At 38.9% G+C, this 27,065-nt stretch overlaps 3 protein-coding genes across 18 annotated transcripts in view; 2 read left to right on the forward strand and 1 right to left on the reverse strand.

Annotated features, from left to right (window-relative positions):
• The first annotated feature begins 420 nt into the window (after positions 1-420).
• On the forward strand, positions 421-19,866 carry ctage5 (CTAGE family, member 5). Of its 4 annotated transcripts, none has more exons than XM_055038749.1 (28): positions 421-622; positions 752-885; positions 1,773-1,859; positions 1,982-6,083; positions 6,208-6,402; positions 6,613-6,713; positions 9,815-9,946; positions 10,404-10,425; positions 11,127-11,215; positions 11,322-11,393; positions 11,937-12,047; positions 12,137-12,208; positions 12,341-12,445; positions 12,557-12,679; positions 12,787-12,936; positions 13,123-13,213; positions 13,333-13,400; positions 13,482-13,552; positions 13,622-13,723; positions 14,199-14,295; positions 14,397-14,464; positions 14,861-14,946; positions 15,054-15,167; positions 16,111-16,260; positions 18,190-18,345; positions 18,446-18,498; positions 18,569-18,749; positions 18,830-19,866. In XM_055038749.1, exons 1-28 carry the CDS (start codon positions 523-525, stop codon positions 19,036-19,038), a joined length of 7,041 nt encoding a protein of 2,346 aa, XP_054894724.1. In that variant the 5' UTR covers positions 421-522; the 3' UTR covers positions 19,039-19,866. The 4 variants fall into 4 exon arrangements, with proteins under 4 accessions (XP_054894724.1, XP_054894727.1, XP_054894728.1 ...); XM_055038752.1 differs by having other exon boundaries at positions 1,982-2,246; XM_055038753.1 differs by having other exon boundaries at positions 1,982-2,246; positions 6,268-6,402.
• Positions 19,867-21,019: 1,153 nt separating this feature from the next.
• Positions 21,020-24,416, reverse strand: brms1la (BRMS1 like transcriptional repressor a). 3 transcript variants are annotated; one of them, XM_055038986.1, is made up of 9 exons: positions 24,293-24,416; positions 23,641-23,810; positions 23,070-23,160; positions 22,857-22,984; positions 22,699-22,778; positions 22,510-22,606; positions 22,335-22,424; positions 22,189-22,253; positions 21,020-22,104 (listed from the first exon to the last, which is right to left on the reverse strand). In XM_055038986.1, exons 2-9 carry the CDS (start codon positions 23,777-23,779, stop codon positions 22,006-22,008), a joined length of 789 nt encoding a protein of 262 aa, XP_054894961.1. In that variant the 5' UTR covers positions 23,780-23,810; positions 24,293-24,416; the 3' UTR covers positions 21,020-22,005. The 3 variants fall into 3 exon arrangements, with proteins under 3 accessions (XP_054894961.1, XP_054894960.1, XP_054894959.1); XM_055038985.1 differs by having other exon boundaries at positions 23,070-23,220; XM_055038984.1 differs by having other exon boundaries at positions 22,699-22,984.
• Positions 24,417-24,999: 583 nt separating this feature from the next.
• ralgapa1 (Ral GTPase activating protein catalytic subunit alpha 1) overlaps positions 25,000-27,065 on the forward strand; it is a 55,290-nt gene continuing 53,224 nt past the window's right edge. For all 11 annotated transcript variants that reach the window (XM_055038075.1, XM_055038076.1, XM_055038085.1 and 8 more), the window contains exon 1: positions 25,000-25,147. In XM_055038075.1, the coding sequence (XP_054894050.1) occupies positions 25,042-25,147 (106 nt within the window). In that variant the 5' untranslated portion in view covers positions 25,000-25,041. The remainder of the gene's footprint in view (positions 25,148-27,065) is intronic.

Raw genomic sequence — 27,065 nt, forward strand, 5'->3', positions numbered from 1 at the left:
ACTTGTGTTATCTACTTTTTCATCTTTTAGTCATATCAGATTTTCTGCCTTTAATAAAGCCTTATTGACAGTCAATTATTTAATTTAATTTTGAGGTTGGTTTTTCCAAGAAAACTAACCTTTTCTCAGAATTTATATTATTTCATCTTCAGAGTCCATTACTCTCAGTCACTTGGAAATCAAACATTCCGACTTCATAAAGTTCAAAGTCCACAGAATAAAGACAGACATTAGCACACTAAAAAACTACTATTTTTACAGACATTTTTGTCTTCTATTAGATTTTGAAAAAAGAAAAAAAAACTTTGATCATAAAAAGCTAATGTGTATCACAACACTCAACCCTTGTTAATGATTATCTTTCTGCAGGCCTTATATCTTATCTCAACTGTTTCATTCACCATTGAGCTTTTGTGACAGCAACAGCACAGAGGCAATGTCCACTTGCCAGCTGAACTGAGAGTTATTTCCACACTGCAATGGACATTTTCATTTGATACAATCTTTTAAAATCTGGTAAATATGGAAGTCTGTCTTTGGATTTTAGTTTTTATGCTTTTTCCAGGCTTAAATATGGGATTGTTGTCTGACTACAAGATCTGTGGGGATCCAGAATGTGAAAGTAAGTCCAAATGATTTGGTACAAGTCTTAGGCCAAACTATACTTGTAGGATTAATTCTACGTCTAAACTTCCGGTAAAGTGATTATGATTATATGTGTCGCCTTTAACTTTTGTGCTTGCTTTTTCAGGTCCAATGAGTAGAGTTCAGGCCTTAAAGAACCATCAAGGAAAGGATTGCAGATTCCTGAATTTCAGACGAGGAGACACAATTTTTGTGTACCACAAACTGACGGGGAAACGAGAAGACCTCTGGGCAGGCAGTGTATGTTTTGAATCACCAGTTATATAGTTATAACTGTGATAATGACTTAGATTTTACCTAATGCAACCAGCATCTTATCTTAGGTTGGTACTTATTGAGATAAGTCTTGATTCTAATACAGAGCAGCTTTGTTTGTGAGTCCTGAGCAATTGTGATTCTTGTATTTGTGGGATTGCTACTCTAATACATCTAAATCAAATGAATGTATAATTTCCAGGGAACTTCATAACACGGTGAGGATATAATTCCATCATGTGACTCAGGTTTATTGAAGCAGGGATGCATTGGAAAGTGGCATGACAGTAACTCTTGTGTATTGAATTTGGAGAATCCTGTTACATGTTTTCTGTATCCACATCTAACTTGTTTTAAAATGAAGATGAGCCTTCTTATATACAGATTATATACAATTATTATTTAGGTGATATCTGCAGGGACTTGGTTGCGCTGGATTTCATTTAATGGTATCAAACATATGCATTCCATATTTTTTATTTGCAGAAATTGGAAGCCCTCTGTCAATATCCCACTTATGTGCTACTTTGTTTTGATCTATCTTATATAATCCCAGCAAAGTAGAAGCTTGTGGTTGTGATGTGAAAAAATATGGGGGAAAAATCTCCATATTTTTCCCCATATAAATATGGTAAAAAAAATAGAGTCAATGTCCACTTGCCAGCTGAACTGAAAGTTATTTCCATACTGCAATGGACATTTTGCAGTGTCCATATATTTTAAAAATATATATATATTAACTTTTTTCAACCAGTTACTTCAAGATTTTTAAGTATAAATAAAAATCAAAATAACTTTGGAAACTTTTCATGTGTTTGAGTTTGTTGACTTTTAAAATAGATGATTGCACCAACTTGTTTTTTTTTTTTCAGATTGACAAACAATTTGGCTATTTTCCAAAGGATGCAGTACAAGAGGAGGAAATATTTGCAACAATGAGGAAAGTGCTAGAGACCCAGGTAATATCAGTGACTGATCGGATACTGAAAAAAATACTCTCTCTGAAGGTTTATGATATAGCTGCTGGCCTAAAACTGTAACGCTTTCTTCACTTTGAGACTTTAATCCTTGTTTTCGACAGGAATCTGATTTCTTCTGTATGGATGAGTCTGGATATCCTCTTGACACGTCTCATCTGGACACTGATGAGGATGATGATCTTAACTTTCGAGACAATGAACCCGAATCCAGCCAAATCAGCCCACACTCTCATGACACAAATGCTCAAGGTACTTTAACGTCTACGGTTAAAGAAAGGGAAGATGAAGGTGGAAACAAAGACCTTGTCGATGCAACTGAACTTCTCGAAGATGAACTCAAGACTTCAGCAATTCCAGAGCAACAAGGTGGGTCTCCCTCCTCCTCCTGGTTGCGTTCATCTATGACAGGATGGTTAGGTTTTGCTAACGAGAAGCAGTCAGGAGATTCAGAACAAGAAGCGAGGGAAGATGAGATTAAATCAGAAGCGTCACTCACATCTTCTGTGACGGGCTGGCTGGGATTTGGAGGAGAAGACAAACCTAACAATGATGAAGATAGTGTGAAAGGCAGGGAAGATACCTTTACCTCAGCGATGACTGGGTGGCTTGGCTTCGGTGAGGAGAAGAAAACTGTCGCTTTAGAAAACGAAGAAAATGAAGAAACAGGTAATGAAAAAGAGCCCACAGAGAAGTTTAGGAGTAGGAGGATGTCTCTGGACCTGGAAGGCAGCAAATTACAGGAAGAAGAGGAGGAAAACATGGGGACAATGGGTTGGCTGGGCAGTGGGTTGGCAAGCAGGCTGGGGTTTGGCTCAAGTGGTCAAGATTCAGAAGGAGAAGATGTGGAAGTGAAGGAAGAGCAGCCATCTAGTTACTGGATGGGAATTGGGGGCATTTGGGGTTTTGGGGGTAGTAACACTGGAGCTGAAAGTAAAGAAAGTGGTACTGGGGAGCCAGAAAGGGATCAAATGTTAGAACCATCTGGATTTGAAAACATGAATATCAGTCAATCAGAAGCTTCATTTTCAGAAGAAATAAAGGCTGAAACTGTCCCTTATACAGTGCCGGTCAGTGCTGAAAATGGAAATGGTGCAGAAAATAATCTTGGTCATTCAAACACAAAGGATGTAAATAATTTAGATATTGATGCAGGGATTTTCAACAAAGATGATTCAGTTCATAATTCTTCTCAAATAGATGATGAAAATATTGCTCAACATAATATCAGAGATAAACAAATCAGTCAAAATGATGAGTTTATTGAACAACCTGAAATCAGTTCAGGTCCTGACGACAGTTTAGAGAAATTACATTCAAACTCCTTGGAGGAACTTGAAGGTAGCATGGAGGAAAGTGAAAATCACGATGCTCAAATTGAGGCTCAGGGAAGTTTGGAGGAGGAAGATGCTGAAATAACAAACCAGGCTCATAAAACTGAAGGATCCACTCTAATGTCAGAAAACAGTCACATAGAAGAGCATTTTAACAAAGTGACAGGTCCATCTGAGCAGGAAATACTGGGAGTTCAGTCTGTATTACCAGAGGAGACTCAAGTCAGTGGTGATCAGGAGGAAAGCGATGAGCAGAGTCAGCTTGACTCTTCCCCTCATCAGGGAGAAGTAGGACTGCAGCAAGAAACACAAACTGAGGAAGTCACTTCAAAGGATGATGGACCGTTACTTCCTAGAAATACTGAAAGTCTGCACGACAGTGTCTTAGAGGAGGGCTTGACTGAAACCAAAGCAAACATTTACACGACTGAAGAGTCTCCACAGATTGTGAGAGACGGTGACGTTGACCAATTCGAGGAAACTGTAAAAGATCAGAATGAACTAACTGAGGAAGAGATGTCAGATTCTGAGAACAAAGTTTTCAATGAAAATCAAATGAAACCAACAACAGTTTCTGAAAGAGAAATTGACAAGGGGTTAAATGAAGAGGAAAAGGTAGAAATTGATAAACAGGACGAGGAAGAGGTACAAGAACAGATCGAGGAAGTAAAGCAAGAGGAACAGAAAATGAAATTGGAGGGCTTAAATAAACAGGAAACAGAGAAGGAAGAAGAGATAGGAGATATTTCTGAGGAGGACATGGAGTTAAGAGAGGAAAGGCAGGAGGAGCTAGAGGAGCTAGAGAAACTGGTAGAGGAGTTACCAGAGCACGAACATCAGATCAGAGAGGAAGAGTTAAAGGAATCTGAGGAGCAAACCGAAAAAGAGGAGAAGGCAGACGTTTCTGGGGAGCACTCACATCAGGAGGGGAGGGAGTTGGCAGAAGAAAGGCAGAAAGAGATGGAAGCGGAGGGAGAAATATTTGAAACAGTATTACTAGAGCGTGAGCACGTCACTGTGGAAAGGTTAAAGGAATCGGTAGAGCCAAATGAAATAGGACAGGACGAAGAGGAGAATATGTCAGGTGTTTTCAGGGCAAGCTCAAGTCAGGAAGGGGCGGAGCTAGAAGAAGAAAGGCAGAAGAAAATGGAGGAGACAGAGGAGGGAGAGAAAAGCGTAGAGGAGTCACCAGAGCATGGACATCAGATCAGAGTGGACGAGTTAAAAGAATTGGAGGAAGAAAATGAAAACGAGGAGAAGGTAGATGTTTTTGTGGAGAGCTCAAATCAAGAGGGGATGGAGTCAGCAGAAGATAGGCAGAAGGAGATGGTGGAGCTAAAGGAGGGAGAGAAATGGAAAACAGTATTAGTAGAGCATGAACAAATCCAGGTGGAAAGGTTAAATGAATCAGTGGAGCCAAATGAAAAAGAGCAGGAGGAGGAGATGTCAGAAGTTTCTGAGGAAAGCTCAAGTCAGGAGGAGACGGAGTTAACAGAAGAAAGGGAGATGGAGGTGGTGGAGCTAAATGAGGAAGAGAAACAGGTAGAGGAGGAACTAGAGCCTGGACATCAGATCAGAGTGGAAGAGTTAGAGGAATTGGATAAGCAAAATGAAAATGAGATAGCAGATGGCTCTGGGGAAATGGAGATGGAGTTAAAAAAAGATGAGCAGGAGGTAGAAGAACAAAACAACCAGCAAACAGGGGATGTGTTACTAAGGGACGAGCAGGGCACACTGGAAAGGTTAGAGGAATCTGGGGAGCAAAATAAACAAGCAAAAACGGAAGTTGAAAACCAGTTTTGGGATGGACGGTTAGAACACAAGCAAACTGATATGCTGGATAACTCCAGCTTGGCTTTATTGGTCTCTGAAATGAACACACACACTGAAATCCAAAAGGACGAGGAGCAGGAGAACAAGGAAGTGGAGAAACAGAACAAAGAAGAGCCTGAGAAAGAAAACCAGCACACAAAGAAGGAATTGGAGGATGACGATGTTGAAGTAGGTGGGTTTGAGGATGGAGAATTGACTGGAACAAAGGTAAATGATGATGTCGACTGGAAGAAAGACAGACAAGAGAATGATTATGAAGAAGAAACCAGAAAAACTTACGCTACAAAAACAGAAAATGAATTTTACAAAGACAGGGAAGAAACGCATGATTCTGCTGAAAGTCAAGTTCAGACATCTGAGCAAACTGAGTCCACAGATCCACCTCAGAGAACAGACAGTGAAAACAGAGGAGCTTTTGGTCTCATTAAAAACACCTTTGGATTTTTCTCCCAGACACCAACCCCTGAGATGCCCGAGTCCACCCAGTCCATTCATAATTTGAACACAAATGAAGCTGAGTCATCACAGCTTCACCCCTCTGTCACTCCAGAACTAGAGTCCCCCACAGATTCATTTCATGCTGAAGTAACACACGCAGCATTTCCCACAGAACAACCGCAGACTCATCCTCTTTCTGCTGAAAACCTCCCCCACAGCGCTCATTTGGTCACCAAAGAGCCATCCAAAACAAAACCCCTCTCCAAACATTACAAAAATCTCCTCCACCACATGAACGCGGACGATGCAATTATATTAGAGAACTTCTTCGGCCGACACAAACTGCAATTTTTAGATTACATTTTGACAAGTTCGGAGGCCGCGACTGCAGAGGATGATCAGTCAATACTGCTGGACATAGAAAGACTTCTGCAACACAACATGGAGACTCTTGTGGCTCCCAGCCTGAGCATCACTGATGCACCGCAGGAGGACAAACAAAGGACCAGTGCAATTATTGCACTGCAGAAGCTGGAAACGTTATTGCAAACAGTGAAGGAGACTGTCAGCACAGGAATATCAGATGTCAGTAATCGTCAAGGTATTTTTGTCTAACTTGCATAAACTATCATGGCTCACATTGTTAATGTTTTGATTTAATTTAACCTGTCGGTTCAGGTCTGTCCTCATCACGGTGTATTTGTGTGTTCCTTTATCACATGTAGCTGAGTATAGTTCAAGTCAAGAAAAGGAAGATAATTCCCAATCTGCTTCTTTACATGAAGATGATGAAGATGATGATAATGATGATGATGGCAAACATAAAGATGGAAATTATGAGGAGGATGAAAGAAGAGTTGAAGGAAGTAAAGATAATGTTGCATCCTTCCATCTCATTCAGCCAGGATCAAAACAGAAAGGTATGAGAAAACCAAATGTGTTGAAATCTGGAAGAAATATTGAAGGATAAGCACATATGAGGAGATATTTCATTAAGGTGAGGTTGAGCTGCTACCTCTCATTTATGTAAAACCGGTTTGAGTAAGACTTTATTATACATTATTGTGCGATATTCTTTTAATAGCCCATTAATTACACCAACAAAGCTAATACTGTGACTCTAACTCTAGGGGTAATCAAGCAAACTCTGGATTTCATTCATCGGGTAGCTGAGGACTCCATAAATTGTGCTCAAGCAGTGATGGAAATCCTTGTTTGGATTCATGTGCAGGTAAGACCCAAGACTGCATTTGCGGCCCCCAGAAAGAAAGTAGGAGTTGTTTGCTTGACATAAAATAAGTCATTTATGTTGAAATAGTTCTTTAAGTGAATATGTTTTTAGTATAAAACCACCTTAAAACAAAAAAGCATAAGATACTCAAGATTTAATTTAATTAGAGGCAACTTTTTACAAAGGTGAGTGGATCTTCAGATATTGATGCTGTTTTATTTGATTATTTTAAGCCTTTTCTTTCTTAAAGTTCATGTCGTTTCCCACAGACATTGAGCACTTTGCAGCGTCTGGTTCTTTAACACTCTGAACCTGTGACATGCTGATCTCACTCTCCCTTTGGCATTCAAGTTTGCTTTCGTCTCAGTTGTCAGACTGGCTTGACGCCGACATGGCTTCTCACGTTTGGGTTTGATACACACCAGAGGCCAAGTTGGATTTCAGGTCTACATGGTGTCACAAGGCAAGAGATTCTTTACATTCAGATGGATAAAAGTGAGGCCAGGTCGGTGAGTATGAAATTTAGAGCTCAAGCCGTCAGACTGACTTTACACTGAGCTGTCATTACCCAGTTGTTTACATTCAGAGCTTGCCACAATATGTATAAGTCTTAAAATATACATATATGTACACTTTATTACTTAATTTTCAGGAAAGTAAATTTGTCTTGTGGTGACATCATGAATTGTATGATATATGTAAAATATAGAAAATAAAGATATATAAACAATCTAAGGGTGACACCTGTTTCCTACGGTGTCACATTGAAAGGGCTCCGATGTGCCTGTGTGGCATCTTACAATTGGTGACGTTTGGAACAAACCATTTATACAAACGTAGGGGGGTGGTGTAAGCTCCTTTTCAACATAACATGCCTAAGAAAGTGAATGTGATTATATTGTCCACATATATCTACTATATACATCCTCATAAATATTTCCTTATAATTTTGTTCTCAATACATTACTTTTCGTTGGTGGAGAAGATTTAACATTCCGGCTTCCGTCTCTATTGACTGAAAAATATGGTACATTCTGGAGGATTGGTGTTGTGAATAGGATGTGAAATAGCCGTTAACCCGGCTGTAGGAAGCCTGACTTTCTCTAATCAGTATTAATGAAATTCCTATTAAATATTAAGCCAAATGAAATAACTTGGACATGACGGAACGTCCGGAAAATGAGCAGTTGGCCAACAAAGCGGCTGACTTCCAGGCAACAGCAGAAAGCTACTACAACATCGCCGTGGAGAAAGTGAAAGATGTACGTTAATATGTGGCAGGTTCTGGTTAGCATTTCCCATTTAGCCGCCAGAGCCGAAGTAATATAACGGACTGAGACCGGGGTTTATTACATATAGTGCTATCTTTACTCTCGTGTGTGTGTTCCGACATTGCTTTTGACCAGCACTGTCATGGTTTATCTTCCAGTTTGAAACCATTTTATAGGCATTAGCATACTTAGCTGGTTCAGTCACTCAGCATTTCTCTTGTGTTAAGTTCAGATTTTTTGGGGGGGTTGTGTTAATTTTTGAGAAATTATGAACGTTATGTTATATTTCTGTGTTGGGCGCATTTTTTTTTTGTGATGGCAAACGAAACTGCAATAATCCCACAGAAACAGCTGTTTGGCAATCAGGCTGCAACTGCCTAGGAATCCAGTGAAGTTGTCACAATAATAATAGTTCCTCTTTTTAAAATTGCAGTTATATTGTTTTGGGTGTGAATTTATAATTGAATTGATCTGATTTCACACTGGCAGCAGACAATCCTTAGTGCACAGCTCTCCTCGGGTCCCTTAAATGCATTTCAAATCAGATTGTGGTCTAATAATTTTCTTTTTCGCCATTCTGTTGTGAACCTGGCGCTGTGATTGAACTAGTGATTTTCCTGTTGATGACCAAGATCAGGTCAAGTTTTAACTGTAGGACAAATGATCTCACATTTACCGCTGCTCCTGAGATGGCATAACTTGCTCAAACTAAAGTAAACTGAAATTCAGTTCATCTAAAATATTTTACTTATCCCAAGGGAAAATTTAATCTTTTCGTACCTCATCATCCAAGTCTCTTCAGAATCGTTGTTGTTGGTGATACTGTGAGTAGGAATGATCTCCAGTAGCAGTGAGATTTGTAACAAATCTGAAGAAAACTGACTGAACACTGTTTCAGTAAGACTGTCTCATGGCTGCAATGGCATGCTGTAAAGATGGTTTTGCATAGTAACATGTCCTGGATGGCAAAATCAGTTTTTTGGCAAACACTGCTAATCCACATCATGTGCTTTTGCCACTCCTTTTTAAATCTCTGTCTGGGCATAAGGTTGGACAGCCAGCAAAGAGAGAGAGACATTGGAGGCTGAGATATGACCCTTGCCCATTGTGATCGGTGGAAAAGAAGGTCTGAACTTCCTCCTCCTCTCTTTGCTCTATATCTATCTAGCCTCCTTTTCAACTTCTTCGGGATTTGGCATCACAGTTCAGGTCTTATGTGAGCCTCTGGGATGCTAATCAGCTTCTCCTAGTGTATAAAACAATACCATGTTGCCACAGTTGGCATCATAAGAACTTTCCGAAGGTAATAAAGCAGAAGCAAATATTATTGCCGTTGCGCACCATCCAAAACCAGAGCGAATAATTGTCCAAACATTCAATCCCTGAAAAAAAAAAAAAAAATCTGATCAAATGTGACAGCGCTACACTATGCGTAGGTGCAATTTCAATATCACTCCTCCAACGCCTGCCTGTCAGTTTGTGTGAGATATTTTTACTTTCCAGATTGAATTTGAAGTACCGTAATATTTTTAATTGCATTCATTGGCGTGAAACAAAAACAAACGTATGATCATATTATGTACCCTTAAATTTTGGGTACATAATCGTTTAAATGGAAAAGTTTTAAAGAGGAGTTGGGTGGAAGCCTTCCTTTTATGTCATAGCACAAAAGCTCTTTTAGTAATGTAATATTTTGGGTAAAGGCACTATAGACTTGAAATTGCAACTTGGCTATCATTTGTTAATAACACTGGGATGTAAAGTGTGAAGATTTAAATGAAAAGAATCAGACTCAAAATTCAAACTTTTTTTTCCTCCCTCTTCTTTTAGGTTGTGTCACTACTGCCTGATGACATGAGGCCAGGGCCAGACCTGTACGGTGTACCATGGGAACCAGTAATCTTCACTGGCCTGGTGGGACTGGTGACATTCTTGTTGTTCACCAGTAGATGTTATAGATCTGTAAGTGAACTGCCTTGAATGTTTACCGGCAAGCCACATAATTATTGGCGCATAAAAGTTATATTCCTCCCTCGGTCTATCAGCAAACAGGAAAATGTCAACCATTAGTAGCTTCAGTGTGACCTACAGCAGTTTTGCATCAAGACCAAAAAGAAATGTTAATAGCTATGTCTGTGTCTCACAAATTATGTGTGATGGAGTGGTGCAACTCTGGAGTGTTTAGTTAGCTTTGACAAAGTGTCTGTCATTGCTTCCATTGCCACTAAGACAGAATGAAGACAAAATAAATGACCAAACAGGCATTTGACATTTGTCGCAACTCCAAATGTGGTCAGAACATGGGGTCACAATCTTTTCATCTTTATTTATGTTTTTTGTAATATGTTCACAAGGTATGAATATTTCAGCATAAAGTTACTCTGTTACTCATTGTCTTTTTTTGCTCTTATTTCCACAGCTAAAGAGCAGACTGTATCGAAGTAAGTTTTCACCACAAATACTTTGCAACTTTCTAAATAAACCATCAGTGCTGTTTTCTGCTGGACCTTGTAGTACTGAGGGCATTTAATTGACAAGATTTTTCCTTGAAAGATCCAATTTAACTAAGCCTAGCATTAGACACCTTGCCTCTTGGTACTATAGAGCTGGTTGTTGACTTCATCTCTCAACCCAAAGTCACTGACAATGTCAAATAAAATTAATAGAAAGCTAGGCTAATTGCAAATTAATATGTGGCCAAATTATGAAAGCAGAAGTGTTTTTTTTTTAATAGTTTAAATGTTGTTCAGAACTTTGTAAATGTTATTGGCTCTGGATTTATTTATATTATAAACTAATGTGAAAAATAACTTGCGGTCAATAAGGTATCTTTGACCTCAAGATACCTTATTGTCTAATCTACTCTGACATTAAGTCATCTAAAAAGTTACTGCAGTAAATTGTGCATATTGACAAGGATATAATTTCACCATAATCTGCTCAAAAGAGCAGATTATGGTTTCTAAGCTAAGTTGCCATGGTGACAGATCCAGCTTTGTGACATTGAAAATGCCAAACTGAATCCGAACGTACCATGAAAAGACACTCCTCTTGCTTCATTATTGAGGCAAAATGGCAAAAGCAATTTTGAAATTCATTTTTTTTGGGTGTTTTGTTTTGTTTAACATCTTTTGTTTCTCAGAAAAGGAAGAGAGGCTGGCTGGACAACTTGCACAGCTGCTGGATGAAAAGTGTAAAGTCCTTGAGACTCTCAGTCAGTGTCAAAAAGAGGTTGGTGCTCATGCTTACTGAGTGTTTTGAGAGCCAGAGCCTTCTCTGTGTTGTTTTCAAATCTGTGGACTGACTGAGTCACTTCTTTATAACCTGTAATTTTCAGTATGACGACCTGGAGAATTTACTCGGGGACAGCGGCATTCTGGCTCAGACTCAAAAATCAGAAGATTTGGAGGTAAAGCAGAGGGAGCAAAGACTTGATTTGAAGCGAAAAATTTGTGTGAAGCTAAACGTTAAACTCTATTTTATTTATGTTTCCTGTAAAAAAGCATAAGTTTATCTTGTTGGAAGCAGGTTTTTGTTGTTTTGGAGGACAAAGAGCTGATAAGAAGGTCTTTGCATGTTGCAGAACATTACTGTGGTCTCTTGTTATTGAAAGCACTGACATAATGGTCATCATGTATTGTATTTTTATCTTGGCGCACATAAAGCTACTTTTAATTTTAGACATTCTAGATGAGTTTACCAAATTTAAGCATTCCACATCATCTTGGATTACTTGGTTTCGCATAAAACTGGAAATCGGATAAAACTGGCAAAATTCAGATTCAACTCTGAATTATTGAATCCAACGAACCTCCAGTTATCCATAAAAGTCAAATGCATTGAATTAGAATGACCCAAACTAGTCTGATTCTATTTCCATCTTGCTTAATAAAACTGGACTGACTTTTTTTTAAAACAAGTTTTCTAAACACAGTTTTCATGTTCACGGTAGGGCCAAGCCGAACAGTTGGAACAGAGTAAAAAGCAGCTGAGGACAGATCTTGGACATCTGAAGGAGCAGCTGTCCCAGCAACAAGAACATAAAAAGGAGCAAGAAAGGAGGGTAGGCCAAGACTTTTAAAGATATTTTGTAATCATAGTGTTTATCCCAACCGAGAATCCACAGCGATGTCATCTTTTTGTCTATTACAGATAACTCTGCTTGAGGAAAGCATGAAAGCATGTGAAGAAGAAACCAAAGAGCTCCATTCAAAAGAGGAGCAGGTGCTCAACTCTATTCCATTCTTGCTATTATCTTTCAGTTGCTCTCCTGCCTCTTCTCTTTGTCTTTTACTTGAATTTTATTCCATCCACTTCTCAGAGTGATTGCATTTTTTTTTGTTTTGTTTTATTTAGGCACAAACAACTCTGAAGGTTTACAGCATGAACAGCGAGAGACTACAGAGAAACCTGGAAACAGCAGAAGAGGAGAACACTGTTCTACTGGAGAGCAACAATCAGGTCAGATTCTGTACACTAAGGAAAGGGTTTCATACAGGAATTTGTATCTTCCTTCTTCTTATATCCTCTGCATCATTATTTTAGATCTCTGTCCATGTGTTTTTATCACAGTTGAAACAGGAGGTGGAGGGATGGGCAGAACGAGTAAGCGAGCTGGAGGAGGAGATGCGGAGGTGCGAGGTCGCCCACAGCTCAATGTTGCAGGATGTGGCCATCAAGGATGATCGTATAACGGTGTGGTTGCTTGTCATGAACGTCGATCGTATCGGGAGAACAGCAAAGTTCAAGTACCGCCACATGCTTGCTGCTAGACGTGTGTAATCGTTTGTATCTCTTCCCAGTCCTTGACGGATCGGCTGCTCCGAATGAAATGCTGGGATTCAGATCTAGAGGGTGAGGAGGGAGGAGAAAAGGAGGCAACCAATGGTACACCGGGAGAAGAAGATGATGCGCACCTGCAGAAAGTCCAGAAACTCATCTTTGCTGCTAAGGTGCAAAGCCACAAATATAAAAAAAAATAGTTTTGTATGTAAATCAAGCACATATTTTGCTCTTTATCATTTTAATTAGTATATTTGTGTTATTTTTCAGAATATAAATATTTTTTCCAGTTAGCACATGCCAACATGACCCACTGAACAGTCATTTTTAAATAATGTACTTGTGTCTACATGCAGCTGAATGCAGACCTCAAATCAGTGGATGAAGATAAAGACAGAGTGTTTGCGAAGCTGAATGATGAGATCAAAGCAAAAGAAGACCTGCAAGGTGGGTTAACTGTAGTCAGATGCTGACACGTTAGTGGGAAAAGATATATGAACGGATCGACTTTTAAAAGAAGCCTCAGAAATCTCATTATATTTCCTGCTTTTATTTTCCATTTAAAGCGAGTATTGAGGAGATGGAGAAGGAGAAGTTGTCCCTGCAATCTGACACAGAGAATTACACGGGTCAGGTAGGTGACCTCAAACTGTTGCCCAGAGGTTTATTATACGGTTGAGTCATTTGTTCTGATACTCCTGGTTCATGTGTGCAGGTCGAGCGGATACAACAGAAACTGCAAATCATGACAGAAATGTACCAGGAGAATGAGCTCAAGCTGCACAGGTTCATACCTCTACATTTAGTAGTTCAATACAGTGTTTGATGAGTCTGTAATCAGGAACCTTTGTGTAGAATGCTGACTGTGGAGGAGAAGGAGCGTCACCAGAAGGAGGAGAAGTTGAATAAAGCTGATAAAAACATTGCAATGGCGATGGAAGAACTGAATAACTACAGGTAACACTTGTGTCTGCAAAATTATGGAATTCTATCTGGAAAAGAAAAATAGTTTTCAGGGTTTTTTTGTGCAACTTATTTCATGTGCCATTGTGTGTGTGATTACATATGTGAATTTCTAAAAATGCGTTGATGAGTAAGTTTGGTTTCACAAATGGTTTCAGACTTTTCGTGTAAAGAAATTAGATTTGCATTGGTTTAATTTAAAAAGTAAACATGCTTACTGTAACATCATCGTCCATCCTTTTTTGTCAAAGGTCTATCCAGCCATCTGTCCGTCTGTTTTTCTGATCATCTATCCATCTGTCAACGTTCTATCAATCTGTCCATTCGTCTATCATTTTAATAATTCCATAAATACGTCTATATTTCCATCTTCACACTTTTATTCCTTAAAACTGAAACCACAGCAGACTGGCAAAGCAGAAGTAGCATTTGTCTTCCCTTCACAGTTTTGCTTGTGCTTTGTTTCCAGAAAACGAGCAGAGGAGATGGAAGAAGAGCTGGAGAAAACAAAGCAGTCGTATCACACTCAAATCTCTGCCCATGAGAAGAAAGCTCATAATAATTGGGTTAGTAAAGCTCTGCCGCAGTTGAGCTCAAAGAGCATCTTGCTGTGCTGTAGTGCATTTCGGTGTTTATACTTTGTGATTTATCTGGTAAATACTTCCAGTTGGCAGCGCGGTCAGCAGAGCGAGAGCTGGGAGACATCCGAAGAGAGAATGCCCTCCTCAGACAAAAGTAAGCAAAGCAACAAACCTGGCCTTGCTGAATATGATCGGCTGCGTTAACAAAGACAAATAAATATCATTATTTTAGGAGCATTATATTGCTGGACTAAGAAGTGAGTAACTTAAATAACTGATCTCAGAGTGCTGCAAGAGAGCTTTCCTGTGAACAGCCGTTGTTATCTACAATAATGCTTTGAAGAATTTTAATCAATGAGTTGCAATAACATTCATTTCCCCTTTGGGATCAATAAAGTATTTTGGGATCACATTTTCTGCTTACACTCACCCAAAAGGTTTGGGAAATTTGACCTGAAAAGTGCACAGAAACCATTCATATTTTTAACAGCACTTTACTTTTTTAAGACTATTAAAGTTTCCCATGTTTTTACTGATGATGTGTTTTCAGACTCACAGATACTCAGTTTAAACTGGATTCCCTCGATAAAGACCCGTATGCCTTGAACAACCTGGCTAGACCGCTGCCTTTCCGAGGTAAACCTATATGTCTAACAAATACGTCTTAATTTGAGTAAACTTCATGAGGAATCTGATGTAAATGGTACCATTTAAATGAAAATGTTAAATTTCCTCCATTGCAGCTGAAAGGTCGCCTTATGGTCCTTCCCCTCTGGGTCGACCCTCGTCTGAAACGAGACCCTTCCTCTCTCCCCCAACATTAATGGACGGGCTGCCTGGTAGGCTGTCTCCCAGAGGTAAACACAGAAAAAAAACAGTCCATTTACTTAAATGTCGCAAGTTCTCATTCAACCATGTTGTCCAATGAGGTTTGCATGTTGGTGTCAGATAGGTGACTATTGCATGATTACATTTAGATGATGATACAGAACCGTTCAAAAGGAAATGATGTAAAAAAAATGTGGAGTTTAAGGGATAGGAAACCTGTTAAACTCCACATTTTCTTCATGCTGCAATCAGAAACTTTGATGTGTTTGTTGGGATTTTGTGTTTTAGAACCACACAAAGTAGTGCATAAATGTGAGGTGGAAATGAAATCTAAAAAGGGTGGAATGAATTTATATAAATATTTCTAAGTAAAACCCATGCAACAAATTGTCTTAAAAAGCTTAAATGGCTTCAATATAGTGGTTTAGATGAAAGCATGTCTGTGTTAGAGTAATTTTGTTTTGTTTCTGTTGTGCACAGATGTTTTTCATCCAATCTAAGCTTTTGTATAAAACTTTCAAGTTACATACAAAAAAATAACCGCTACATATGTTTTATTTATTAAAAACCAAAAGCATTTTCCTTCCCACTAGTAATCATGGACTACTTTGTCTTCAGCTGTGGCATAAAATCCCAATCAAATGGAGTATGGTGGTTCTATTGTGACGAGTTGTAAAAGTTAAATGTCTGTGAAAGCTTTTGAACAGTTTTGTACATACTGTGACAAGATGTCTTTTGCATGCTGTCTGCAATCCAACCATGAAAAGTTTAACATGACAATATGCCTGCAAGCCTCGTGTTTCTCTGACTGACTTAAAGCGCTCCTGCCTTTATCTTCCCCCCAACACACTCTGTCTGACCCACATGGGTTGTTTTTCCCCTCCTTTCCATCTTTGTCTTTGACGTCAAACCCTTCATCATCGTCATCTTCTTTGCTTTGCCTTCTTTCCTCCTTGCTGCTTTCCTGCCCAGTATCTCGTGGTCCAGGGGAGCCCCCAAGTGGCCAAGCAGAGATGGAGCGCAGTGGAGGTCCTCATTCAGACAGCGGTTCAAACTCTCCCACATGGGAGAGAGAACGCAGGGGTCCCCCGCCAGGACCTCCTGGGCCTCTGGTACCCCCAGGTGTGTGGAAAGAAAAGATTTTTAAAAATTCTGAAAGCTTTGATCAAAGGGCATTTTTTCAAAGATAAATTTTTATTTTGTCATTTAATCGCAAACAAAACAGGTTAATTTAAGGCAGCTTGGTGTGTATTTTTTTGCTTTCGTTGTTTTTTTTTTTTTTTTTTTATGTAAAATTTCAGCTGCCAGCGAAAACAAAGCTGATGTGCTTTTGTTTGTTTTAAAATAATCAGAGTTCAAAACGTTAGCACTATGTTTAAAACTGGGACTGCCTCGGAAAGAAGTGCAAATATTTGCCTCACTTGTGGTGATTCGTTGCCAACTGAAGAAACAGCTTTCAACTGTGATCAAAAGCAGTTTGCAGGAGCCTTTTTAATCAATCAGAGGAACAACATGTCTGCACACACCACATGCATTTCTGCCACATCACCATCACACGACGGTGTTCGTTGTGCATGTGCACCTTGATTATGTCAACATCAGTCATTGTCTATGTGGGTTACTCTTTCATAAAGCAGTAACTAATATCCCCGTCTCTCTGATGCATGGTCTTAATGCGGTCGTAGCGCGTTGGTTGTCATGGCTCGCAATAACAGCAACATGTTAATGATTGTGTAACCTTGTCTCAGCGAGTTAAACAGTCACATTAGCTAGCTGCTAATTGTTTCCATCTCTCACCACAGCGCTGAGACGGGATACAATGCAGGATTCTAAGAGGCTTAATTCTGCCCCGGCCGGTCTGTTTTTACACCTGGTCTGCATTGTGCATGCTGATGAAAGAAATGCAGGCTGAGACATGTCGTAAATAATGCAGTTTAAAATATAAAAATGTTTCCTGTTGCTAGCTCGAAGACATTTCATTTTTATTCAGTTTTTCCATTTCAGCTACTATTTCTGATGCAAGCTGGTACAGGAGTTTTTTTAATTCATTAACTTTAAGTGATTTAGGTCTGTATGTAACTGCGTTTGGAAGAGCGAAGACTAAAAAAAAAAAGAAAAACATTGGCTTGCAGAGGTAACATATAAAATCATAAATAATGAATTCTACTAGGATAAAATTTTACCCATTCTTAGAATAATTTCAACTTGGTCCAGCTGCTTTAGAGATATCTGATTTGTTCTGTAAGTTATTTTATAAAGAGAATAATGATAAATAAATATCAACAAAATCTGTTAAACTTTTTGAAATTATAGCTTTTATTTTTAATAAATAAACACATTTATGCATCCTCGTGCATTTCTTTTCATCTTCCATTTCTTCAGTGGAAGATGAAATGGACTAGTAATCCTGAAAAAAAATTCCTGGAAAAAGCATGCTAGCTGTTGTAAAGTGATGTAAAGTGGATGATCATGTCTTGTTCGGTCTGTTGTTGCGCCGTGTTCTTTCCGTTTTTGATGCTTGACTACAAAATACCCCATGAGATGTTCAACGTGTGAAATATTGTTTTATATCCTAACTATTCTTTAAACTTCTCCCTAATTTTATCCCACACATATCTGGTCTTTTCCCTGGTCTTTATGATGCTGTTTGTTCAATGACGATCTCTTAAAAAAAAAAAGCTTTTTTTTTTTTTTAAGGAGATTCAAAGAAATATTTAAAGCAATCCAAATTTTGAAGGCAATTTAGATTTTATTTAGGGGCATCAGAGTCAAGACGGCTAAACTTAAATGGATGAGATGCTTTTAAATTTCTTATTTGGAAAGAATATTAAACTATGTATCATTTTCTAGCACTTCATTTTTCCTAACTTCATTTTCTGCTGATGTATAAAGTAAGATGCTTGTAAAACATTTCTGGATATAATGTGACAAAATATACAAAGCTTAGAGATAGAAAATGTTTTTTTAGAAGTAAGGACTTCAGAAACTGAGTTTTGTTAGATTTCTTTGCACTTATTTCATTTTTCTATTTTTTCTTTTTTTCTTTTTCAGGCTACATGTTTCCAGAACCAGGAGGTCCCATGTTCAGGAGACCTCCTCCTCCTTCAGGGCCTTTGGGACCTTTGCCTCCTCCTGGGCCCCTCCCACCTGGCCCTATGCCACCTAGAGGTCTCCCCATGGGACCGCCTCACCCTCTAGACATGGCAGGTAAGCTGTTAATGATTAATGCAGCGAGGGATTCTGTATGTTGCATAGAACACTCTTCATACATACTTTTCTCCAACAAACTAAACGTTTGTCGATTCAGACGGCTCGTTCAGGGAAAACCGTCTTGGACCCGGTGAGCAGGACCACAGAGAGGTGAGCAGCAGTGTGAGATGCTATATGCTCGGTCTTTATTGGTACTAAAGGATTTGATATGTGTCTTTAGTCTGGCCCTGGTGGTCAGAGGACTCCTCCTGAACTGGATCTGAGGATGGGTGGCCCTCCTCCACCTGGACCCCCAGGGATTCCTATAGATGGCCCCTTTCCCCGTAGAGCCCCGTATGGACCCCCTCCCCCTCTTGATTTCTACCGTCCCAGGATACCAGGGGGTCCTCCAATGAGGCCCAGTAAGAAATCGTTGTCATGTTTACAACTTAGACGATTTGATCTAAGGATTTAATCTCAAACCGTTTTGTGTTTCTTCCAGTGTGGCCTCCCCATCCTCAAGGAATGATGCTTCCTCCTCGTTTCTCACCTGGTGGACCTCTTCCTCCCGCTCCTAACCCCAGCGCCCCCTACGGCCCCCCCATGCCGCTACCTCCATCTGATGGCCCTCCTCCTCGTCAGCAGTCCCTGCCTTCGCCACCTCAAAGCCAGTCACCAGAGAACAGACCTTCGCCTGAAGATGCCATCTAACCCCGACGGTCTCCATGAGGATCCATTTCAGCTCAGTAGCAGGTGGAAGAAAGGTGGAGTTGCTTCATTCTGCCCCAGTTATTTATTGGCCAGGAGGGATATTTACTGACCAGTGTTTGTAGAGCAGAAACATTAATCTCCATCATGCTGCTTTGTTGCTGTAAGAGCCTCAGTTCTGTTTCTCCTACATGTAAAACCTTTTCTTATCCACCCCGTCATCCAACCACTTATTCATTTTAAAATCAACAGCTTAGTTGATGCTTAATTTCTACCTTTGTGAGTTAAAGCTGTCATATTGGCAAGACACATTGTTACCTGGATCTTATATTGAAAATGCACATAGAGTTTGACATTTGTCTGCAATTCAGGTCAACGACAAAGAAAGAAAAATAAATGAACACAACGTACTTTGACAGAAACAGACCTTTTATGGTCACTTCTTCCCCACACTAGAGTTTTTAAAATGCGCTTTTTTTTTCTTTTACCATTTTTATTACTGTTGATATAATTTTCTTTAAAACAGCCAGGTCAACATACTTGATTTTCTTCCTTAGAGGTCAAACGAGTATGTTTTCTTAAACGTTTGCAAAAAAATTCTGAGTTCCCTTTGAAATTCAATAGACTTTCCATTCATCTTCTGTCTTAGTTTCAAACCAGGAGAGCAGGTGTTTAACGGTGCTTCTGACGCCGTTACAGTGACTTACATATGAAAACTGTGACTCCAATCAAGTCAAATGGACTGACTGGAAGAGAGGCTCCTAGATGTCAGCTTTGTGAATTTTGTAAAAAGTGATTATTTCATAGATGAATAAAGACTTTTAAAACTTTCTCTATATGTCACTTATGTAATTATGTACATTTTTGTGCTCATCCGCAGAACATCTCAATGTTATTCTTTGCAAATTTTTTGTACATGAAATGTTTTTAATATTTAAAAACCTTCATTTATTGTTAATATTCAGGCCTTTTAAGTATGTTCATATATTTGAAACCCTTTGCATAATTCAAACCCAGTTTTGGAAAGGTTTGTACGCTGTAAATAAATAGATATAATAAATATTTCAATGAAAGTAGAACAGACATGTCAGGTGTCTTCACAAAATTTGTGCACATTTGAAACTCGATTCCGGGACCATATAGGAACGTTACAATAAATTAGCATATAATTCAAAAGTTAATTTGTTTTTAGTATTTTTCTTCAAAAAGGTGAAACTTATTCATTAAGCAAAGTCCTTTATTTCCAGAATTTTTATTGCTATCTAATAAAAACCCAAAATTCTGTTTCTTATATTAATTTTAGAATACGTGTGTTAATACAGCTGCAGTCTAGCTCATTTAATCAAGGTGAAAACTGCCTGAACCTCCACAAAGAAGATAAAACACAGAAAGCCAACAGTCCATTCTTAAGCCGCATCCAAACTTATGAATGGAAAGTTGAGTGGTAGGAAAACATGTAACGCACATCCAGGAGAGATAACGAAAGGAAATTTTTAAGTATAAACATAATAGTCATAAAACAATGCATTTCCTCAAAGTGCATTAAAGACAAAAATGTACTTGATATTCTTAGTGATTGGAAACACCTGATTTTTGGGGAAAAATGCATTAAGACAATTACCTTTTAAAGTTAGGCAGTCAGTATTATTGAGAAATCGTGCCAAAGCAATACTGATGCCCTGCAGCATATCAGATTCAAATGCTTGAAATATTTCAGCCTGTCTCGAGTTCTGCAGGAGTCAACTAACGACAGGTTAAAAGCAGCTTGAGTACAGTGTGATATAAAGCTTTCTCTCTCTCAGCAATTTGATAAGCACATTGGGAGCGCTAATGTGGAAAACATTCATTTTTAATTCATATGGGTGATGTAATGACCTATGAAAAACCACACCAAGGCTTGGCACTCTTGCTGTGGTCTGACTGAACTGATCCGTCGATGTATTGTTTTTTTCCTTCAATCCTGAGTTTTCACAGAGACACAAAATAAATGTATAAAAACTTTTAATTTGTAAAATTAACAGGAAAGACACAACTGCACCTGACAAGAACCAATCTGCCAAAAAACACAAAATATTGTCCTTATTGTTGATCAGATGGAAACTCGAAGGATGTCAAAAGAAAGGAGCCCAACATTTCTAATCATATGAAAATATTGGTAAAAACAAAAAGAGGTAGGAAGCAACATTGTGCACTGCAATATGCTCTGTTTTAGTTATAATTATAACTGTTTTAATTTTAACTCTTATTCCCTTGTAATCTAAAAGCTTTATGAAGAGAAACTAAAACATTGTACATGTAACATGGGTCATATGATTAAGAACATCAAAAATAATGACAGAAAAGCTTCCAAGCTTCCAGAGAACATTAATAATTCTCCAATTGGTAGACTGAAATATTTTTTTTTTACTCTTCACTTAAATATGTAAAAAGACAATGGCATCCTCATCGAAAACTAGTTTTCTAGAAAACTAAGTACTGAAATTCGAGGGTGTTTAAAATCCAAGCAGATGCACATTCAAAACATAAACTAACACTAACTATTCACTCATTATTACTCCTCTTAAAGGACAGTTTCCTAGAAAAGAACTGACTCAAGCCAAGTAGCTTGAGTGGGAGAACTGTTTGTACTGCTTTAACGGTGAAGAACTTCAAACCAACTCTTAGTGATTGCTTTGAGTTTCATGTATTTTTGTTGTTTTGTTTTTTTTCCTTTACAAAATCAGACAAATGAAGATGCCGTTTACATATGTAAAAGCCTGAGACTAAACCAAAGCAGCCACATCTGTCTGAAAGGATCACTAATGTTGGAGATTTTCTATTGTGCAGAAAAACCTGCATGACTGGCAGCTTAAAATATTAACTTTTAATCGCCACCAGATTTGGGGAGTAGAAACATTCAGATTAGTGTCCCTCGTATGTCTGCTTGTACGCCGAAGTCCTTATGCGATTTTAAACGTATGTATGGGCTTCTCAGCAGTTGAGAATCGGCCGATTTTTGTCAGATCGGAAGGGGAATAAGCAGCTGTCCGCGTCAACCTTCACTCTGTGAGGGCCCAAGGTAGCAACAGACTGCAACGCAAATGAAAAAGATGTTGGAAAAATGCATAAAACACCTGGTAATGAAGAAATGGACAGACAATCTTGAATGTGCACCTTTCTGATAGCTGTCCAGTCCTCTAGGATGTCCAAATCTGGCAGCATATAGACAATATATGGACGTGAATAGGGTTAAGGACACATTCAATCACTAAAATTTGAATGAAATGTGTAATTCCTCGATGTTGCGACACAAAGGATATCAGAAACCACAGAAGGTCGCCTCCTCTTCTTATCTGGACTTAAAGCGTCTTGCCTTTTCGTCCTTCCAGACAGCTCATCATTCCACAGCTCTGAACAAAGACAAGATGACTCAGAGGCATTGCGAGAAGCTCCGCAGGCTTCACAGCGCCAAACACACTGCAGTCACCGCGCTACCTGATGTGATGTCGATGCTGTGTCTGTCCTCCTCCAGTCTCCTAATTTTCTCCTCCAGCTCGCTCTGCACTGTATCAAACAGCAGCAGTTTCTCACTCTGCTCACACACACAATTCATAACAAAAGTTCTGAATTAAAACAAAGTTCAGCTGTCCAGGAGAACCTTAGTGGATAACTCATGTTTCTGACCTCCCAGTGTTGGCACGCAGCCTGGATTTCACAGTCGTACTTGTTCCTCACAGAATCCAGACACAGCTCTCGGTAAATACCTGACAGAGGAAAATTACAGGCTGCGAGACTGAACACCGTGAGAGGAGTAGAAGGATTTGTAAGCGAACTGAAGTTACCTGCCACTTTAGTGCGGACCTGCATGTTCTCCAGCAGTACCGCCAGAGGATCGAGGTATTCTGCTGCTCGTCCGGCCTCGACCTCCGCCAGCTTGCAGTTCACCTGGCTGAGTCGCTCTCGATACAACCTGCACACCATGGCACAAGGAAGTACGGATGTAACTCGCTGTTATGACACTGAGGACACCGAAAATCGATCGGCAAAGGTCTTACTGGTCCTTCAGACTGTTAAAGTGTTTCTCCAGGTTGGACATTTCATCCAGGCACTCCGTTCTCCTCCGTTCACAATCCTCCTCATCCATTTCTGGGAAATTCAAAAAGGACCAAACATTCCTCTTGTGTGACGTGAAGAAGTTCTCATAACCTTTGAACATTTTGATGGTTTTATTACTGAGATTCGCTCCAATACACCTAACCCAAACTAGCAAATAATTGCTAGCAAAAAGTGAAAGGAAAAAAATACAAGGTTTCAAAAACAATTATGAATAAAGTATAAATAGTCAGTCCTGTTGATTTATGGAACCACTACTTCATGTAATTACAGCTGCAACCGTTAACCAGTGTGAATGTACCAACTTCCCTATTGAGACGGTTGCAGGTTTTGTCATTTCTTGCTTCTAGACTTTCTCAATTTTATTAAGATTGGAGGGAGAATAGAATGACATGCAATTTCAAAACGTGAGAAAGTTTAAGAGGTATGAATATATATATATTTTTAAAGTCTACTTTATAGAGAAAGTCTACATCATAAAAACAAGCGCAACCAACTTCTGAGTTTCCTCACCAGAAGTGTCTCCATCCTCAGAGACAGAAGAGGAGTCAGATTCCTCCTCCTCTGAGCTGGAAGCTTCATGCTCCAGTTCTTCTACCTCCATCTCCTCTGCTACACTCTCCTTTTTCTCTCGGTCACGGTGCACCGGCATCGCCACACAACTCCAATTTAGACTCTTGATGCTGTGAAACAGAGATGCAATTAATTGAAAAACAATAATAATAATAATAATTTTTAAAAAAACTAAATACAATAATTTAAACATGATTGTATTTTCCCACTTATGTAAGACAATAGAAATGCTTCAATTAACACGGTTGTACATTAAAGAATATGATTGGATAGGAACATTTACTATTTATTATTTTTCCTAAATTCTTCTTACATCCTGTTTACACCACATGTGTATCCGAGGGGGGGAAATAATCAGTAATTACATCCAAGTGATGTACTTACTAGTTAAAGTGTAAGCAAACGGAGCTAAATAGTCTTGTATTTTACTAATAATTTAACTTTACAAACAAATAATGTTAGCACTTTATTTGTGCTAACATTATTTGCACAAATAAAGTGCAAATTAGCATGTTAGCAAACCAGTTAGATAGCGATCACGATAGCGTCACAAATTCGCAAAATAAGTAAATACGTTTGAATCACAACTTACGTAGTTTTTGAGAAAGGCGATAATTACGAGAACCCTTTCAACTTATTTTTTTTTTAAAACTATAAGAATGTTAAAATAGTTTTTCTTTGCGCACAACTTGTGTCCCCGTCATGCTAAAAACAAATCTCAGCAGTGCGTTCTTATGGGAACTGTAGTTTATTTTGATGCTAAGACTAACTAACGAAGGAGCTACAACATGGCTTTTGAACTCCATTACCCAGAAGTCACTCTAAGGCGGAGAATTCCTTTATAATGTTTACAAAGGCGTTAATAACTTTATTTGTTGGTGACTTTTTAGATTTTAAAATACATAAAAAATTGTGCAGCATATATTGCAACGACTTTAATAAAAGTTTGAAAACAATTTACTTGTGTTTATTTTGATTTTTTTTTTTCTCATATCGTTCACTTTGTTTCCGCCATGACAGCTACCGTCGTACGAGCCGACGCTGACCAGAGTGGAAGAAGGGAGGTGCGGCGGTTTAGAGAGAGATGTGTCGCCCCGCTATGTCTCACACATTCGCCTTTAATTTGACCAGAATGGGGGCGATTTTCCTGCTGGATATTTTCAGCTCTGTAGCAGAGGACTGGTGTTAATAAACCGGGAACGACGAGGTTCTTGAGACGGTTAAAGATTAACGTCTGAGCCTCACTCTGCAGCTCAGCTAGCCCCCCTCAGCTTCTGCTCCTCACCGTCGCGGTTTTTTGTGTGTGTTTTTTTTGTTGTTGTCGTACCTCCTGCCTCGGGAATGTTTTCCAAAAAGCCTCATGGAGACGTTAAAAAATCAACACAGAAAGTGTTGGACCCGAAGAAGGACGTGTTGACGAGACTCAAGCATCTCAGAATTGTCATAGGTGAGTTTAAGATCCACAGCGAGCAGCTAAGAGGTTAGCTTGTGTTTCCCTGCCTGTGTTCATACACACTTGGTGCATGTCAGGCCAATCTCGAGCATCTATAAGTTGCTCTCTGTGGGAGTAAATGCACAACTAATCATGTTTAAGGCTTCAGTGATTTCTCACTGTTGTTTTCAAATCGAAGGAAATCCATTGTGATATTTTAGAAATTAGTTAATCTTGGAAATGACCTATAAAAACAGAGACTTGTACAGTCACCCAATATTTTTTCACCATGTTACAAATCGAAGATACATTTGCATGGTGCTTAAGGAGTTAGAAGCATAGCAGTATCTGCTCATTATTCATGCTGAGAATAAATGAGGTGTTTTTTTTTAATTTTTTATAACGCTCTTGGTTACTGTTGATGTTTTTGGGAAAATGGAGTTTGGAAAACATAGGTTTCTATCTGTGGTGGTGGTTTGGTTATGTTTTCTTTTTCTATGCCAACCACAAACTTATAAATTGTGAGAAGCTCTGTAAAGCATAATTAAGTAAGTGAAAAAATTGCAGAGAAAAAGTTTAAGAAAATCTTGACAGTAATGTTTATGTACCATAATGTTCAGTTTTGGACTGTCTCTTAAGATTTAACTTAGTATAAGTTGTATTTACAGAATAAAAGCATTTTTACGCTACCTTTAACATGACGCATGCCCTGTACAATTCAACTGATAAGCCAATCTACTAAAGTAAAAAAATAAAGAGCAAAGTAAAGCTACAATTAGCCTGATGCATCAGTCTGTACACACTTTGTTGAAGCAGCTTTTGATTTATTTGCAGCATTCAGTCTTTAGATTTCATCTGTTATCAATTACGGTGAATGCAGAATCATTGTAGTGTTTTTTTCCCTGACAATTGTTTGTATTCTGTTATGCCTGGGTTTTTTATAGGTCATTTCCAAGCAATATAAAATATTTTTATTCCAGAGAAAGCACTCAGACTAAATAAAGTTGACCAAATCTTGTGGGAGAAATTTTTGTCAAGTTCTCATAACCGAGTGGGAACATTCCATACTAACTGAACAGAACCATTAATCCTTAGAAAACATGGATGTGTTTCATACACTATGTCAGTTTTGCTGTGTCGCGTGTCCTACAGGCTGAAAGGCAAACACTGTGATGCCGCTTGTTGTCAGTCAGGTTGTGGTGATTTCTTCACGGGTGTGCCAGCGTCCTGCACAGGAACCTGAAGAGTGAGAAGTGCTCAGTGGGGTTTTCTCCACACTTTAGCGCACAGACAATTTGTGATGTGTCCGAGAAACGAGGCGATGACCTGATATTTCACCTGATGGAACTGTGAGTGCTCGGGCAAGCGTGGGTCTCCCTAATAGCTCATGCCGGATGGGGAAATAGCCTCTAGTATTTCCTCTCTGTGTCCAGTACCATAGTGGAACTTCCTCTGTTTTTGTCTTTGTGAGAGGGGTGTGCCCCCTTTCTGTGCTCTGTAGGGAACTCAAAATTATGATAACAACCACAGAGACCAGCAAAACATGCCTGCACCAAGACAGTTTTAACCACAATAGTTCCGGTTTGGGTGATGAAACTTTGGTGAAGTTGCTAGTTTAGTTATTCTTGTTGTTATAAACTTGAGGAAGGTTTTATAGACTTTCTGTCTAATCTAACGTGGCTCATTTCTGAAGTACTTAAACTATGTTCTATACAGAAAAATAAGCAAAAGGATCTTGTTCATTCCGTCATGATATGTAACTGTATCTCAGATGAAGTATTGATCATTTATACTGCAGTTAATTAGATGATTTACCTGACTGTAGTGTCTTGCTCTACGTTTTTAACATCTGTCAAACATTTGTATTAGGTTAGGCCTTTTACAGCAGTTTCAGCTTATTTCCTTTTAAAGACATTAATAAAAGTTTATGAAT

This window comes from Poeciliopsis prolifica, unplaced genomic scaffold (genome assembly GCF_027474105.1).
Source record: "Poeciliopsis prolifica strain line A6 unplaced genomic scaffold, Auburn_PproV2 SCAFFOLD013, whole genome shotgun sequence".
Lineage (NCBI taxonomy): Eukaryota > Metazoa > Chordata > Actinopteri > Cyprinodontiformes > Poeciliidae > Poeciliopsis > Poeciliopsis prolifica.

Coding starts and splice junctions, on each gene's coding strand:
- ctage5 (XM_055038749.1), top strand. CDS start 523: ATGGAAGTCTGTCTTTGGATTTTAGTTTTTATGCTTTTTCCAGGCTTA. Junction 13,553..13,621: donor AATGAGCTCAAGCTGCACAG/GTTCATACCTCT, acceptor ACCTTTGTGTAG/AATGCTGACTGTGGAGGAGA. Junction 13,724..14,198: donor GAAGAACTGAATAACTACAG/GTAACACTTGTG, acceptor CTTTGTTTCCAG/AAAACGAGCAGAGGAGATGG.
- brms1la (XM_055038984.1), bottom strand. CDS start 23,779: ATGCCGGTGCACCGTGACCGAGAGAAAAAGGAGAGTGTAGCAGAGGAG. Junction 22,985..23,069: donor TTTAACAGTCTGAAGGACCA/GTAAGACCTTTG, acceptor CATGGTGTGCAG/GTTGTATCGAGAGCGACTCA. Junction 22,105..22,188: donor ACTGGACAGCTATCAGAAAG/GTGCACATTCAA, acceptor TTTGCGTTGCAG/TCTGTTGCTACCTTGGGCCC.